Below are 16,523 nucleotides of genomic sequence, written 5' to 3' on the forward strand. Positions count from 1 at the left end.
CCTTATTTACTTTGGTCAATAGCTTTCTACATTCCAGCAGGATTAGGAACGAATTGGTCAACTGAACCCAGAGGTTTTTCCCTCCCCATTGCCTAGTACCCTTACCTATGCAAATCCGGTAGGTTCAAAGGTCGCTCCTAACACCTGCAGTCCTGGGAATGAGAAGGGAGTCATCTCTCTTGTTTTGTTTTCTGTCCCTTTCTCAGTGGAAGCTGAATAAGTCTATTCATTGCAGCTAGAAGCTGAATTCATTTCAAACCCTTGGTAACTCGTAGCTGTCTGGCCTGTCCCTGATAATAGGGTTTCTGCTATATGCTTCATTGTTCCAAAAGAATGCTGTCTGTCTAATTTAGCTTATTTCCCTTTGTGCCTATGGGTAAATTGCTTGTTGGCCAAAGCTCACAAGAAAATCCTGTTGTAGGGAAATATCCCTTACCAGTGCAGAATAGAAGTTGAGTCGCAAATCAAGGTTCAAAGCGTGTCTTTATTGTACAATTACTGGGATCCCAGGGAGACCCCCGTAGCCAGCTCAGAAACAGTGGCTTGGCCACGTTGATCTCAATTAAATCACATCAGCTCTGGATCTTTATAGGGATCCAAAATTCGCGCGGGAACATTTGATTATGCCTTTTTTTACACAATGTATAAAGTGGTCTGTCAGTTTCAAAAGTCCCTAGGAAGTTTCATGGATTAGCATTTGTATGGTGTGTGTTCGTGTTAATGGGATTACTTGGTCCTGCCCCGGTGTCTAAATGCGTTTCCCATTACTATCTCTATGTGTCCTCTTATTTAAATTGGTCCTATTGTTCCGTGTCTGTGTTTCCTGCTTGTGAGATTGAGTGTTAATGTCATCCTGTCCTGTTGGGTGTCTGGGGTATTTCATTCTTAACCTTTTATCCTTATCTCTTAGTTTATCAGATTTTTATGTCTGCCTTGGCCGAATTGGTAATATTTCAGTGATAGCTTGGTTTTGATAACCCACTCTCTGTCTCGTTTCATAGGGATCTTGATCTTCCTTGGCCAGTTTAAAATGCAGCTATGCGCTGTTGCTAGGCAGATTAGGGATCTTCCGTAGTTTCTGAAATTCGTGAGTCTCTCAGCTGTGCAGGGGGAGACCCGATCGAATATCCATCCGGGGGTGCCCCTCTGCATTGTTGGCCCGTTATGAGTGGTGCCAATTAGTCCAATAAAAATATGTTTGATGGTACAAATATGGTTTTCTGGAAAATTTCCTCCTTCAATCCCAAATACTGTTTGAATCTATAATACTTGTTCAAAAATAATTATATATGTGCTTATACAGACAACAGTTTCGTATAGTATGTAAGTGAGGGACATTGTGATACCTTTGCTATATATAAGGCACACTGTGGTCCCTGTTTTAAATAAATCTACCTTGTTTTAATAGTCTTCAAAAAGCAGGGGTTTATGTACCCCCTGCTACAGGAAGGGAGTTCTAGGACTTGGACCCAGTGGCAGTGAAGCAATGGCAATATAGTTCCAAGTCAGGGTGGTGCGTGGTTTGGAGGGGAACTTGTAGGTCATTGTGTTCCATTGCGTCTGATGCCCTTGTGCCTTCTAGTTGATGGAGGTTGCATGTTTAGAAAATGCAGCCAAAGGATGCTTCATGATTTGCTGCAATGCTGTGCATCAGTGGTGTTTGGAGTGAATGTTTATTGTGGTGGATGGGGTGTCAATAAGCAGACTGTTTTGTCTGGATGATGTTGAGCTTATTGAGTGTTGCAGGAGCTGCACTCATCCAGACAAGTGGACAATATTCCATCACGATCTTGACTAGTGTCTTGTAGATGGTGGACAGGTTTTGGAGAGTCAGGATGTGAGTTAGCTGCCACAGAATTCCCAGCCTTTGACCTGTTCTTATAGTCACAGTATTTATATGGCTGGACCAGTTCAGTTTCTGATCAATATTAATTATTGATATTGGTTATCTTAAGGAAACCCAGGAAGTTAATTGTGAGGGAATTCGGCGAAATTGAAGTCTCTCATCCCTGGAATTCTCATCATGCTTTTTCTGCACCCTCTGGCCTTCACATCCTTGGTAAAGTGTGGTACGCAGAACTGGACCTAATACCTCAGTTGAGGACAAACCAGCGCTTTTTGCATAACTTCCTTAGCTTTTGAACTCTATGACCATGTTGATAAATCCCTGGAAGCTTCATGCTTTATTATTCACACTCCCAGTCTGTGCTGCCATCCCTTTGATGATTTATGCACATATACACATTGGACCCTCTCTGGTCCTACATCCTGTTTAGAATACCCTTTATTGTCTCTCTCTGTTCTTCCTACCAAAAATGAATCACTACACATTCCTCTGCATAAAATTTCATAAATCTTTTAAATATCTTCCCTTTGTTGCCCTGGTCTCCCATGGTCTAGACATTAGTTGATAGCTATGTGAATCTTACATAAAAAATGGAAATATATTGAGTTTTATTAATTGGTTTCAATTGTCCTTCACTCAAAATTAAAGGACACCCAAGTACCAATGACATCTCAACATTCAGGTGAGTTTTGCATGAAATCACAGTCTTGTTCAGCTCATTTACATTTTTTATTGCCGGTACAGTGCTCTCTTTACTCTATCACATCATAAAATTTGATTGTTTTTTTTGTAATAGCTGCCATCCAGTAAATGGTCTATAAATTTAATCTGGACTAATTTAATTATAGTCTAAAAGAGATTTATTTTACAATAAGGTTATGGAGAAGAAGGAGGAGGAGGAGAATATTGAACCAGCACCAGTGTCTCGAATTCTGAAATACAATGTTGCTGAATGGCCATATATGTTGCTTGGCTCACTTGGTGCTGCTGTTAATGGTGCAGTTAATCCAATCTATGCACTGTTGTTCAGTCAGATTCTTGGGGTAGGAAACTTCTTTTTCCCATTTTACTATTAATTAAATTTGGAAAACACGACCCAGACAAGAGATAATTATTGCTTCTTTCATTTTCTCAGACATTTTCTATGCAAAATGAAGAAGAGAAAAGGAATCAGATCAACTCAATATGCTTATTTTTTGCTGTTGTTGGAATGGTATCATTTCTGACTCAGTTTCTACAGGTATAAACTTTTTTCTTTCAACAAGATATTGTTATTTGGTTTTTTTTTTGCCATCTTTTATGCCTTGTGACCTCACTATTGAAGTAACATCCTAATACAGGCTATTTACAAAGACAGTTTCTGTTTCATCCACCCCAACAATATGGGTGGAGTTCTCCCATGTTGTGATTAAGTGCTCTGGCGGGGGCAACCTGATTCATTATTATACACCCCCAATTGTTTTATGCTGTGTTCAGTGGTGGGGCAGACCTGAATGGTGTGTTGTGTGCCATTTTGTCTGGGTTATATATTGAAAAGGTGTCCAGCATCACTGACCCACTATTGAAGAAAGAAGATGAACCTCCTGAGAATGAAGATCGATCTCTGGGAGCACTTTGAGGCTAGAAGATGGAGCCCCTCCAGGACACCTAATCTGGCAGGTCCACCTAACATTCAAACTTCCGCCTAGGCGGCACAGTGGTTAGCCCTGCTGCCTCACAGCGCCAGATCCCTGGGTTCAATTCTAGCCTCGGGTCACTGTCTGTGTGGAGTTTGCACTTTTGCCCTATGTCTGCGTGGGTTTCCTCCAGGTGCTCCGGTTTCCTCCTGCAGTCCAAAGATGTGTGGGTTAAGTTGATTGGCCATGCTAAATTGCCCCTTAGTGTCAGGGCGGATTAACAGGACAAATGTGTGGGGTTACGGGAATAGAGCCTGGGTGGGATTGTGTTCGGTACAGATTTAATGGGCCAAATGGCCTCCTTTCGTACTGTAGGAATTCTATGGGATTCTATGACACAGTGCTGTGATATTCCAGGGTTGCAGGCGGCCTCCATCTTGAACTCTGGAGGCATCTCGCATTTCAGATTGTTCAGATGAGTCCCAACATCTGCACGCCAACTTGTTCTGAACGTGTTTTCCCGCCAGCATTGTAGAGAATCTAGGGGTGGGGGAGGGGCAGTCTGGCCTTCATCTGCATCCCATTACTAGGGTGCAAATGAGGATCATGCCAGCCTTTTGCAGGTTTTCCCACCCGCCATGGTAGATACCAGCGGAAAATCCCGCTATAAATTCACGCTAGCATGAAACCAATCTCTAGGCCTCCCACCACATTCTCCCTCCATGTCTGCCATCGAACACACCGGTGGAAGCTTGGGAGAATTGCCAATTGGAAGCGCCTTGCTCCGGTATTCTTGCCATCGTATTTTTTGGAAAATTTCAGACACGTAAATTGCAACTTATTCAAATCTAGACCCATGATATGAAGGAATAGCCTTCCATTGTGTTATCTAACCTTCTATTTTTTTTAAATTCTATTTTACACTGCCATTTTATTCTGTATCTTGTTGTCAGACAGAGGTGCTTTTTTTTCTTACTAGGGCTACTTTTTTGCCAAATCTGGTGAATTGTTGACGCGAAGACTGCGGAAATTAGGTTTTCAAGCAATGTTAGGACAAGAAATTGGTTGGTTTGATGATCGCAAGAACAGCCCCGGGACATTAACAACAAGGCTTGCAACAGATGCATCACAGGTTCAAGGGGTAAGCTATTTCTACTAATGATAACTAAAAACATAAATAGTTTAATAATGAGCAATGAAGCCCAAAAATTGCAAATTCTACCTCCTGATATCATGATTATGCTGAAAATTAAATTATAATGAAGTATTCTTCAAATATCCTGAAATTAGGAGCTGATGAAACCAGCCAGGCAGATTTTGACTGCAGGCTGAGATGGAGTGAGCAATGGACAGTGTAGGCCTACCAAATCCTGCTGGCATAAGGCCAGTGTTGCATGATGCCCAGCTTCATTAACAGGCCATTACGGTCATAGGACCGTGATTTATATATTCTATATGACCTCTTCTAGAAGGGTGGCCATTCTGGCTTTCTATTTCAGCAGCCTACCCAAGGGTTTTGAGCATCAGCACAAACTGGGCAGTAAGGGACTTGGCAACTTTCTTGGGTAGCTACTAGCATGTTTACAGATGGCAAAGGAAACTGAAATCTGCCCTGTTATCCCTTGCTGACTCAAGGGGCAGCAGTGGTGCCAAAATGAATAAATTTAGCAAATTAATTTAGTTCCCAAAAAGTAAAGAGTTCTGTGGCAAACATGCCGAGTAATCTTCATTTGGTTGAAGCCCAAATTAAAAGATAAAATGTACTTACATATGTCATTATTGAAGATCTAGATTCTTATTCATAATAGTCCATGCTGCCTGCAGATGTGTTAAACTGACTGCGCCTCCTCTCTGAATAATTTCCCGTTCCTGCCAGTGGATCCCTTTTCTGCCGAATGCCCATGACTTAGACATAATATAGCAAGTGATGGGTGAGGCCTTGGATGGCTTGTCTGCTCTTGTGCCAAGTGAAGCCCATTAGTGGCCAATTAATGGCCACTTAAGTGTCACTTCCCACCCAGCCACGGTTTTTCAGATTGGCAATGGGTGGGAAGCCTGGCAGGTAAGCCTATTTGGTCCCCAGGTGGGAAAAGGGGGAGGGGGAAGGGGCTGCTTTCTTCATGGGCTCTCTTTTCTGATCAGAGGTCCCTGACCCCTCCCGCAGAGCCTCCTCACCCAGCAATCGGCCAAACTGCCAATTGACATCCAGCTCCTGCCGCTTCTTTGCCGGGATTGGATGATGTTCCAGCAGTGGCCACCACTCCCGTCTGCAGGTGTGCGTGAAGTGCTCCCTCTAGTGTTGCAGCAGAAATGTGCAGCCATCACCAGACAGTGTGGCCCCAGGAAAAAATGTGACATTTGGGGAATCAAATTAGTAAAATAAAAGGACCTCTGGACCATCTATGGTTTCTAGCAATAAAAGGACCATATAAAAGCATATTCATCTCAGCTTGATGACTATGGATGCATTGCTCAGCAATGGTATAATATCTTTTGTCATTTTGTCTCATTCGTAGCATGATGGACAAACAGTTCTACAGCTGATGTTTCCAGAATGCAGGTTCTATCCATATGTCTATGGTTACACACCAGTTGCACATTGAGAAATTTGTCAGTTCTGGTGGAGGGCAGAATTGACGTGATTCTCACAAAAGAATGTGCCTGCAGTCAACAGCACTCTGCACCATGGGGGAGTCTGCAATCCTAACAGGGCTGCAGACTTATTCTGTCTGCTTCTCCCTGGCAAGAGAGAATGAAATGTAGCTCGCTCTCAATTAATAGAGAACCTCCATGACCTCCTGTAAACACAACAGTGGATGACAGACTGTGAGATGTTACAAATATCTCCAGCTCCAGACTAGAAAAGCCTGGCGCATAAATGTTCATCGTCACGGTCACCTTCACAGTCATTAATAACGTCATCCTCGCTCTGCTTTGAGGTTGCAGTTGTGCTTGCAGCAACTGGCAGATTTCAGTGAGGACGTTCTTGCTGAAGCATAGCTATTGCACACGTTTCCTGCTGAGGTTTAAGTCAGAGAATTGCTCTTTGAACACCCTCATTGAATACAACCTCCTGCCGAGAGTTCTTCCCTTCAACTCCTCTTCCTCCTTTTACCAGCAGTTTGTCCTGCTTTAGCAAGGCCTCTGCTCATTCACTCAGTCACACTATATTCCAAAGAGAATGTCAACTAGTGGACCACTTATGGGAGCAACTCATTTATGCAGAAGTCATAAAGTCAACAGAAACTCCTTGAGCACCTGTCACGCCACGCCCTGCAGATGTTTGTAACTTTAAGCTATAGAAAGCACCAAATAAATGTAGAATCAAAGTAACAGCCAGAAGAAACTAACCAACAACTATCCTTCAAATAGCACCGGTGGAGGGTTCTTCCTGCTGTTCAACATGTGTTCAGCTCTACGAGGTTAATTAAGGGCATTAGCTGAAGCACTGAACAGCAAAATGGCACCACTGGGGTCAAATCATCATTACACATATCAATATGGCTGATTGATATAAGCAGCCATTTACTGTGTCCATGCTGACACTCTCACCAATGTGGCATTTAGAAACATAGAAAAAAAAACTACAGCACAAAACAGGCCCTTCGGCCCCACAAGTTGTGCTGAACATATCCCTACCTTCTAGGCCTACCTATAACTCTCCATCCTATTAAGTCCCATGTACTCATCCAGGAGTCTCTTAAAAGACCCTATTGAGTTTGCCTCCACCACCACAGACGGCAGCCGATTCCACTCGCCCACCACCCTCTGTGTAAAAAACTTCCCCCTAACATTTCCCCTGTACCTACCCCCCAGCACCTTAAACCTGTGTCCTCTCGTAGCAGCCATTTCCACCCTGGGAAAAAGCCTCTGAGAGTCCATCCGATCTATGCCTCTCAACATCTCATATACCTCTATTAGGTCTCCTCTCATCCTACGTCTCTCCAAGGAGAAAAGACCGAGCTCCCTCAGCCTATCCTCATAAGGCATGCCACTCAATCCAGGCAACATCCTTGTAAATCTCCTCTCCACCCTTTCAATCTTTTCCACATCCTTCCTGTAATGAGGCGACCAGAACTGAGCACAGTACTCCAAGTGGGGTCTGACGAGGGTGTTATATAGCTGCATCATTATCCTCAGACTCCTAAACTCAATCCCTCAATTGATAAAGGCCAGCACACCATACGCCTTCTTAACCACCTCCTCCACCTGCGGGGCCGATTTTAGAGTCCTATGGACCCAGACCCCAAGGTCCTTCTGACCCTCTACAGTACTAAGAATCTTTCCCTTTATATTGTACTCCTTCATCCCATTTGACCTGCCAAAATGGACCACTATGCATTTATCTGGGTTGAAGTCCATCTGCCACTTCTCCGCCCAGTCTTGCATCCTACCTATGTCCCTCTGTAACTTCTGACATCCCTCCAGACTATCCACAACCCCACCAACCTTCGTGTCGTCGGCAAACTTACCAACCCATCCCTCCACTTCCTCATCCAGGTCATTTATGAAGATGACAAACAGCAAGGGTCCCAGAACAGATCCCTGGGGCACACCACTGGTGACCGACCTCCATTTAGAAAAAGACACGGTACGGTAGCACAGTGGTTAGCACTGCTGCTTCACAGCTCCAGGGACCTGGGTTCGATTCCCGGCTTGGGTCACTGTCTGTGTGGAGTTTCCACATTCTCCTCGTGTCTGCGTGGGTTTCCTCCGGGTGCTCCGGTTTCCTCCCACAGTCCAAAGATGTGCGGGTTAGGTTGATTGGCCATGCTAAAATTGCCCCTTAGTGTCCTGGGATGCGTAGATTAGAGGGATTAGCGGGTAAATATGTAGGGATATGGGGGTAGGGCCTGGGTGGGATTGTGGTCGGTGCAGACTCGATGGGCCGAATGGCCTCTTTCTGTACTGTAGGGTTTCTATGATTTCTATGACCCATCTATACCCACTCTCTGCCTCCTTTGGGCAACGTAAGAGTTTTAACAACACCAGCCAACAACAACACTCTCTGCCTCTTTTGGGCAAGCCAGTTCTGGATCCACAGGCAGCAGCCCCTTGGATCCCATGCCCTCTCACTTTTTCCTTGCATGGGGGACCTTATTGAACACCTTGCTAAAATCCATATAAACCACATCTACCGCTTTCCCGTCGTCAATGTGTTTAGTCACATTTTCGAAGAACTCCACCAGGCTCATAAGGCACGATCTGCCTTTGACAAAGCCATGCTGAGTATTCTTGAGCATACTAAATGCTCATAAATCTTGTCCCTCAGGATCTTCTCCATCAGCTTACCAACCACTGAGGTTAGACTCACCGGTCGGTAATTACCTGGGCTATCCCTATTCCCCTTCTTGAAGATAGGAACCACATCCGCAATCCTCCAATCCTCCGGCACCTCTCCCGTCTCCATTGATGACGCAAAGATCATCGCCAGAGGCTCTGCAATCTCTTCCCTCGCCTCCCACAGTAACCTGGGGTACATCCCATCCGGACCCAGCGACTTATCTATCTTGATGCCATTCAAAGATTCCAGCCCAACCTCTTTCTTAAAGTCCACATACTCAATCTTTTCAGTCCACCGCAAGCCCGCAGTACATCCACCCAGGTCCTTCTCCTCTGTGAAAACCGAGGCAAAATACTCATTAAACACCTCTGCCATTTCTACTGGCTCTGTACAGACTTTCCCGCCTTCACCTTTTATAGGCCCTATTCCTTCACGTCTCATCCTTTCACTCTTCACATATTTATAGAACGCCTTAGGGGTTTCCTTAATCCTACTGCCAAGGCCTTCTCGTGACCCCTTCTGGCTCTCCTAATTTCCTTCTTTAGTCCCTTCCTACAAGCCGTATACTCATCTAGATCCCTATCTTCGCCAAGCTCTCTAAACCTTTTGTATGCTTTCCTTTTCTTCTTGACTAGGTCCCGCACAACTTTTGTGCACCACGGTTCCTTTAACCTACCAACACCTGCTTGTCTGCTCGGAACGTTGTCCTGTAGAACTCTAGACACAGTAAGAAGTTTAACAACACCAGGTTAAAGTCCAACAGGTTTATTTGGTAGCAAAAGCCACACAAGCTTTCGGAGCTTGTGTGGCTTTTGCTACCAAATAAACCTGTTGGACTTTAACCTGGTGTTGTTAAACTTCTTACTGTGTTTACCCCAGTCCAACGCCGGCATCTCCACATCAGAACTCTAGACAAACATTCCTTGAAAAACTGCCACCTCTCTTCAGTACATTTCCCCGAGAATACCTCCTTCCAATTTACTCCTCTAATTTGCTGCCTTATGTCTTCATATTTCCCCTTACTCCATATAAACGCTTTCCTAGCTTGCCTGATCCTCTCTTTTTCCAATGCAAGCATAAAGGAGATAGAGTTATGATCGCTATCCCCAAGATGCTCTCCCACTGAGAGATCTGACACCTGTCCAGGTTCATTGGTCAGTATCAGATCAAGTACAGCCTCTCCTCTTGTAGGCTTGTCCACGTGCTGTGTTAGGAAACCCTCCTGAACACACCTAACGAACTCCTTCCCATCCAATCCCCTTACCCTAGGAATATTCCAATCTATGTTTGGGAAATTAAAGTCTCCCATCACAACAACCCTGCTATTACTGCATCTCTCCAGGATCTGTTTCCCTATCTGCTCTTCCACCTCCCTGTCACCATTGGGCGGCCTATAGAAAACTCCCAGCGAAGTGATCGACTCCTTTCCACTCCGAACGTCCACCCACAGAGACTCTGTGGACAATCCCTCCACAGCATACACCTTCTCTACAGCTGTGACACTATCCCTGGTCAGCAGTGCCACTCCACCCGCTCTCTTGCCTCCCTCCCTGTCCTTCCTGAAACATCTGAATCCCGGCACCTGGAATATCCAGTCCTGTCCCTGAGACATCCAAGTCTCCGTAATGGCCCCCACATCACACTTCCAGGCATCGATCCACACTCTGAGCTCATCCCCTTTATTCACTATACTCCTGGCATTAAAGTAAACACATCTCAATCCTTTGGTCTGAGCTCTCCCTTTCTCTATCCCCCGTCCATCCTCCCTCTTGCACTGTCTATAACCCTTCTCTGTTTGCGAGCTAACTTCCTTGCTCCCAGTCACCTCGTCTCGATCCCCTCCCCCCAACCTATTCTAGTTTAAACTCTCCCCAGTAGCCTTAGCCAACCTTCCCGCCAGGATATTGGTACCCCTGGGATTCAAGTGCCACCCGTTCTTTGTGTACAGGTCACACCTGCCCCTAAAGAGGTCCCAATGGTCCAGGAACCTGAATCCCTGCCCCCTGCTCCAGTCCCTCAGCCACACATTCATTCTCCACCTCACTCCATTCCTGCCCTCACCTTCCCGTGGCACAGGCAGCAATCCTGAGATTACTACCTTTGCTTTCCTCCTTCTCAGCTGTCTCCCTAATTCCCTATACTCTCTTTTCATGACCCCTTCCCCCTTCCTTCCCACATCAGCGGTACCAATATGTACTGCTACCTCTGGCTCCTCTCCCTCCCACCTCAGGATTTCTGGGACTCGACCAGCGACATCCTGGATCCCGGCCCCAGGGAGGCAGACCACCATCCAAGACTCCCGCCTGCCTCCGCAAAAACGCCTGTCCGACCCCCTTACTGACGAGTCCCCGATTAACACTGCCTTCCTCCTCTTTTCCTTAACCCTCTGAGTTACAGGGCCGGACTCCACTCCGGAGACACGGCCACTGCTGCTTCCCCCAGGCGGGCTGTCCCCCCCAGCAGTACTCAGGCAGGAGTATTTGTAGTGTAGGGGCATATCCACCGGGGTGCTCTCAATCACCCGAGCTTTACCCTTCCTGGCCGTCACCCACTTGGCCTCCACCCGTGGCCCTGGTGTGACCACCTGATGATAGCTCTTGTCTATCACCTCCTCATTCTCCCTTAACAGCCTAAGATCCTCGAGCTGCAGTTCCAGCTCCCTAACACGGTCCCTCAGGAACCGCAGCTCGACACACCCCTCACAGATGTGGATATCCGGGAGGCCAGGTGCCTCCAGGACCTCCCACATCCTACACTGGGAACAACACACTGGCTTCACGTTCATATTTGACCCTTTTTATCAAGGTACACAGAGAAAAGTAAATAAGAATTAAAAACTAAGAATTAAAACTCACCCCTGCTTGCCCTGTCCCCCGAAGCCCTGTGAGCCAAAGCCCTTACAACTCACACTCTGATTCCCACTCACTCCGCTGCCCGCTCCCGACGCTGCCCGCTGTACACTGCGGCTTCCCTTTTAAACCTCCCGCGTGCTTAAAAAAAACACACACTTTCCCGACACACCCCGCAGCCCACTTCCGCCAAAATTTTAAAGTTATTTAAGGTTAAAGTTAAAGTAATTTTACCACACACAAAGCCCGCGAAAAACTTTAAAAAGTCAGTCGCTCACCTCACACACTGGAACCTCCTCGAACAATTTGGTGCAACTCACTCAAAATGTGTGCGTAGGCACGGCAAGTATCATTTGTTCATCGAACAGTACCCATGGTGCCCAAACGCCGAGTGCTACCAATCCCAATTTAATGGCAATAATCTGTTTTCTTTACTGAATTTAGCTCTACAGCAATGCTACACCAAGGATGATAAGTTGTTTTATTTCCCAGTTTAAACAATAGCTATGCAACGGAAATGGTGCTCTCCGTGTGTTAATGGGGCCCAATTTCTATAACTGATTTTTTATTGTTTCTCTTCCCTCAGGCCACTGGATCTCAGATTGGAATGATAGTGAATTCTTTCACCAACATAGGAGCGTCCTTGATCATCGCTTTCTACTTTAGCTGGAAACTAACTTTGGTTATACTCTGTTTTCTACCCTTCCTGGCATTGTCGGGTGCTCTGCAAGCTAAAATGTTAACAGGATTTGCAAACCAGGATAAGCAAGCCCTTGAAGTTGCTGGCCAGGTATATTTCAGATTATTAACTTCCTTGCCACATAGAATGTTGTCTTGCTCCATTAAACATATTCTTAATATAGCATTCTCTCACTCTTTAGATATCCAGTGAAGCCCTGAGTAACATTCGAACTATAGCTGGCTTAGCAAAGGAGAAAATGTTTGTGCAATTATTTGATACCCAGCTCGAAGCCCCTTATAGAGCTGCAATTAAGAAAGCCAATGTTTACGGCTTATGCTTTGGTTTTGCCCAATCTGTAATCTTCCTGGCCAATGCTGCATCATATAGATTTGGCGGTTACTTGGTTGTTGCTGAGAGTCTTCATTTCAGCATAGTATTCAGGTATGATTACTCTGTTATCTAATAAAAAATATCGTACCATATGTAAGTCACAAGGTTTAACAGTTTTAAAATCAGTAATGTTACTTTATTTCAGGGTGATTTCTGCCATAGTAACAAGCGGTACAGCACTGGGAAGAGCCTCATCATACACCCCGGACTATGCAAAAGCTAAGATAGCTGCTGCACGCTTTTTTCAACTGATTGACCATGTTCCCAAAATCAATATCTACAAAGATGATGGCAAAAAATGGGTATTGTAGCAAATTTTCATCAATAGACATTTCATTTCAGAACAGCATACAGTGTTGAAAGATTTCATATTACATCTTTAAAAGATAATAGTTTTCTACATAATCAAGAAAACAGAAACTGAAGAAAATTCTTCTTTAAAAACTGGTTCGCCATTCCCAGCAGTGATTTATGAAATTAGTTAACAATTCTGCAACAGACTGGGGTTGGTTACGGAACTGTAGCACTGACTAGGAGTGTGCAATAAAGAGTAGACATCAGGAGCACTTGATTTTTTAAATTCATTTGTGGGTGTCATAGGCTGGTCAGCATTTATTGCCCATCCCTAGTTGCAGGAATAACTACTGATGTAACTATCATGTAATATCACATGATGAAGAGAATGAGATCTGGTGGGACGGAAAGTACAACCTTGTGTAGAGTACTGAGGTGTACAAAGACCTCTAAATAAACAAGAATTTTTTTAATACCAGTGTATGGTAGCATTCTTAAGTTAACAGGCAAACCTTAAAGAAATCTCATCAAGACGCCCATTTCAAGATGAAAGAAGCAACTCTGAGAACTGATGAGTTTTAGAACACTAGCATTATGTTAAAGCCAATCACTGAGTACAAAAGGGCAGAATTCTCCCAAGCCTCTGCTGGTGGGTTCAATGGTGGGCATTTGGGGAGAATGTGGTGGGAGGCCCAGAAATTGGCTTCATACCAGCATGAAATTACAGCGGGATCTTCCGCAGGTGCCCACCATGGCAGGTAGGAAAACCCACCAGAGGCCAATGTGAATCTCATTTACATCTCGTTAATGGGATTGCAGATGAAGGCCCGATTCCCCCCCATGTCAGATTCTCTGTGATATCAGCAGGAAAACACACTGGCATGAAAGACTCATCTGAACAATTCCTGGGACAGCCTCTGGAGTTCAGGATGGAGGTATCCCACAACCCTAGAACACTATAGCAGTGGGTTGGGGGAGCATCGGATAGACCTGCCAGATTTGGTAGACCTCAGAATGTTCCTGGTGATCCATCTTCATTCTCAAGAGATCCACCTACCAGTCTCAGAGTGCTCCCAGAGATTTATCTTCATTTTCAGTTGGCCCATCTTCTCTCTTCAATAGTGGGTCTGTGATGTTGGACGCCATTTCAATATGGCCCTGGACAGAACACCGGGCTATGCGATATCCAGGCCTGCCCCACCACTGAATACAGCATAAAACACCCAGGTGTATAATTAGTGAGGTGCAGACCATAAGATTTGAAATGATTTACCCCTGGCTGCTGCAACGGGAAACACTCCACGTTCCTGCACTCACCAAGGCACTTAGTCTCAAAATGGGAGAATTCCACCCTTCTTCTTTTATAGGGCTGAGTATAGAGCAACAACTATAATTTACATCAAGGTGGTCAAGCCAGGATATTATGTTCGGGTGTATGAATTGCTGTAATACCTTCTATGTAATTATGAGTCAGGCAACGAGTCATTATGTCTTGATCAAATCACTCCTAATGTTGAAACTGCAGGCGAATGCAAACTTGTTTGTGCAATCTTGTCTCAAAATTTAACTCTTGGAATCTAGGTATCATTCTAGTGAATCTACGTTGCACTCCAAGGCCAATATATCCTTCCTAAGGTGTGTTGCTTAGAACTGGTCACAGTACTCCAGTGGTCTAACCATAGCTTTGTATAGCTGCAGAATGAGTTTTGACTTCTTGTGTTCTTGACCTTCAGATAAAAGGTCAGCATTCCACTCGCTTTTCTTACTGCTCCTTCTGGCTCCACAAAATCCCTTGGAATAAAAATTTTCGGCCTTTTTGTGGAGCAGCCATCAGCAGTTCTTCCATTGCCCGATTTTAATCTGGAATGATTGTTGCTCCCCCCTCCACATCACAACTTATCGCCAGCAAAAAGAAAGTGGCAAAAATTGTATAAAACTTTCTGCATCCACCCCCAACACCTCCAGAATATAGAGCAAAACATGAATTGAGCTGTGATTCAATGACACTTTCTCTGAGTCAAAATAACATTGACAATCCACTCGAGCTTCAATGTCACACTTGTCTTTACACTCTGGTTAACCTCGTATCAAGGATTTATTTATTTAATTACTGCTTTAGCTTTGCACTTCTGTAATGAGCAGCAGCTGGCAATCTTACTGGCTCATATTAGATTATTGATTCACATTAATTCACACAATTCACACAAGGGCGGCATGGTGGCACAGTGATTAGTACTGCTGCCTCACAGTGTCAGGGTCCCAGGTTCAATTCCTGGCTTGGGTCACTGTCTGTGTGGCGTTTGCACATTCTCCCCATGAGTGCGTGGGTTTCCTCCAGGTGCTCTGGTTTCCTCCCACACTCCAAAGATGTGCAGGTTAGGTTAATTGGCCATGCTAAATTGATGGTAGGGTCAGGGAGATTAGCAGGGTAAATATGTGGAGTAAGGGGAATAGGGCCTGGGTGGGATTGAGGTTGGCGCAGACTCGATGGGTCAAATGGCCTCCTTCTGCACTGTAGGGATTCTATAATTTAGCAATAAACCTTTATCAGACTAGAATAAAATGTTTTAATTCCATTTAAATAGTACATGAAGTTTTGGCAATTTTATTAGCTAAGAGCAGGATTAATCTACAGTAAAAGGTTTCATTCCTACAGCAGCACATAACCAATGGCAAATAGTACATTTCACTAAAAACATACAATGGTGGAAATACTCAGCATATCACACAACGTCTATGATGAGAGAAACAGGAATCAGGGGTAATTTCAACTCCAAAAACAGATAGAAACCAGATGTAAAAAGGTTTAAAATTTCAAAACCAACTCCAATTTACCTCAAAACCCACTCTGGTGACTCGAAACCACAAATAAGGCAGTTAAATGTGTTGTTTAAAAGAAGGAACTTCTTTATATAAATAAATTGTCCTGCTTAGCCTTCACCTTGCTCTTCCTGCCCCTGCATTTCTTCACTAATTGCCCCTTCATGTTGCACTGGTGATAAACAGCATCAATAAATTTGCAATGATTTACATAATGTAGCCCACCATATCTAAAATATTGTACTGCTTTCAACTTTTTGCTTGCAACCTCTTTCTTCATTTGATGGAGTGCCCCTATGTGGCCACAAACATTAGCCTTCTGAATATCTTTAGCACTATTGGCAGCCATTTCCATGCCCGGTGAAATTTCTAGAGCCTTCTTAAAAGTTAGTGCGGCTGCACCCAACAACCAATGCTGAGTGATGTCCTTGTTAATGCTGCAGACCAGCCTATCTCTGAGCATATCTTCTAAAAATGCCCTAAAATCACAGTATTATGAAAGCTGGCATAATTTTGCCACAAGGTTAGCTACCGATTGACTTGCTTTTGCGAAAATGCCTATGAAGTCTGAATCTTTGAACAATCACTGAAGGGTTCAGGTTATGGTGATTCTGAACCAGAGCAACTAAATCGGAGAATGAAATCTTCCCTGCTTCTGCTCTCCCCACCACATCATAACCCACTCCAACTCTCTGCACCCCTCTGTCAATTTCCCACTCCCTCCTTGTCTTTCCAATCACTC

General features: G+C 44.6%; 1 protein-coding gene across 1 annotated transcript in view; it reads left to right on the forward strand.

Moving 5' to 3' along the window:
• abcb11b (ATP-binding cassette, sub-family B (MDR/TAP), member 11b) overlaps window positions 1-16,523 on the forward strand; it is an 89,105-nt gene that overhangs the window by 58,118 nt on the left and 14,464 nt on the right. The window contains exons 20-25 of the mRNA XM_078228198.1: window positions 2,731-2,889; window positions 2,982-3,086; window positions 4,442-4,603; window positions 12,182-12,385; window positions 12,477-12,718; window positions 12,813-12,969. Coding sequence (XP_078084324.1) covers window positions 2,731-2,889; window positions 2,982-3,086; window positions 4,442-4,603; window positions 12,182-12,385; window positions 12,477-12,718; window positions 12,813-12,969 — 1,029 coding nt within the window. The remainder of the gene's footprint in view (window positions 1-2,730; window positions 2,890-2,981; window positions 3,087-4,441; window positions 4,604-12,181; window positions 12,386-12,476; window positions 12,719-12,812; window positions 12,970-16,523) is intronic.

Source organism: Mustelus asterias, chromosome 14 (assembly GCF_964213995.1).
Source record: "Mustelus asterias chromosome 14, sMusAst1.hap1.1, whole genome shotgun sequence".
NCBI classification, from domain to species: Eukaryota; Metazoa; Chordata; class Chondrichthyes; order Carcharhiniformes; family Triakidae; genus Mustelus; species Mustelus asterias.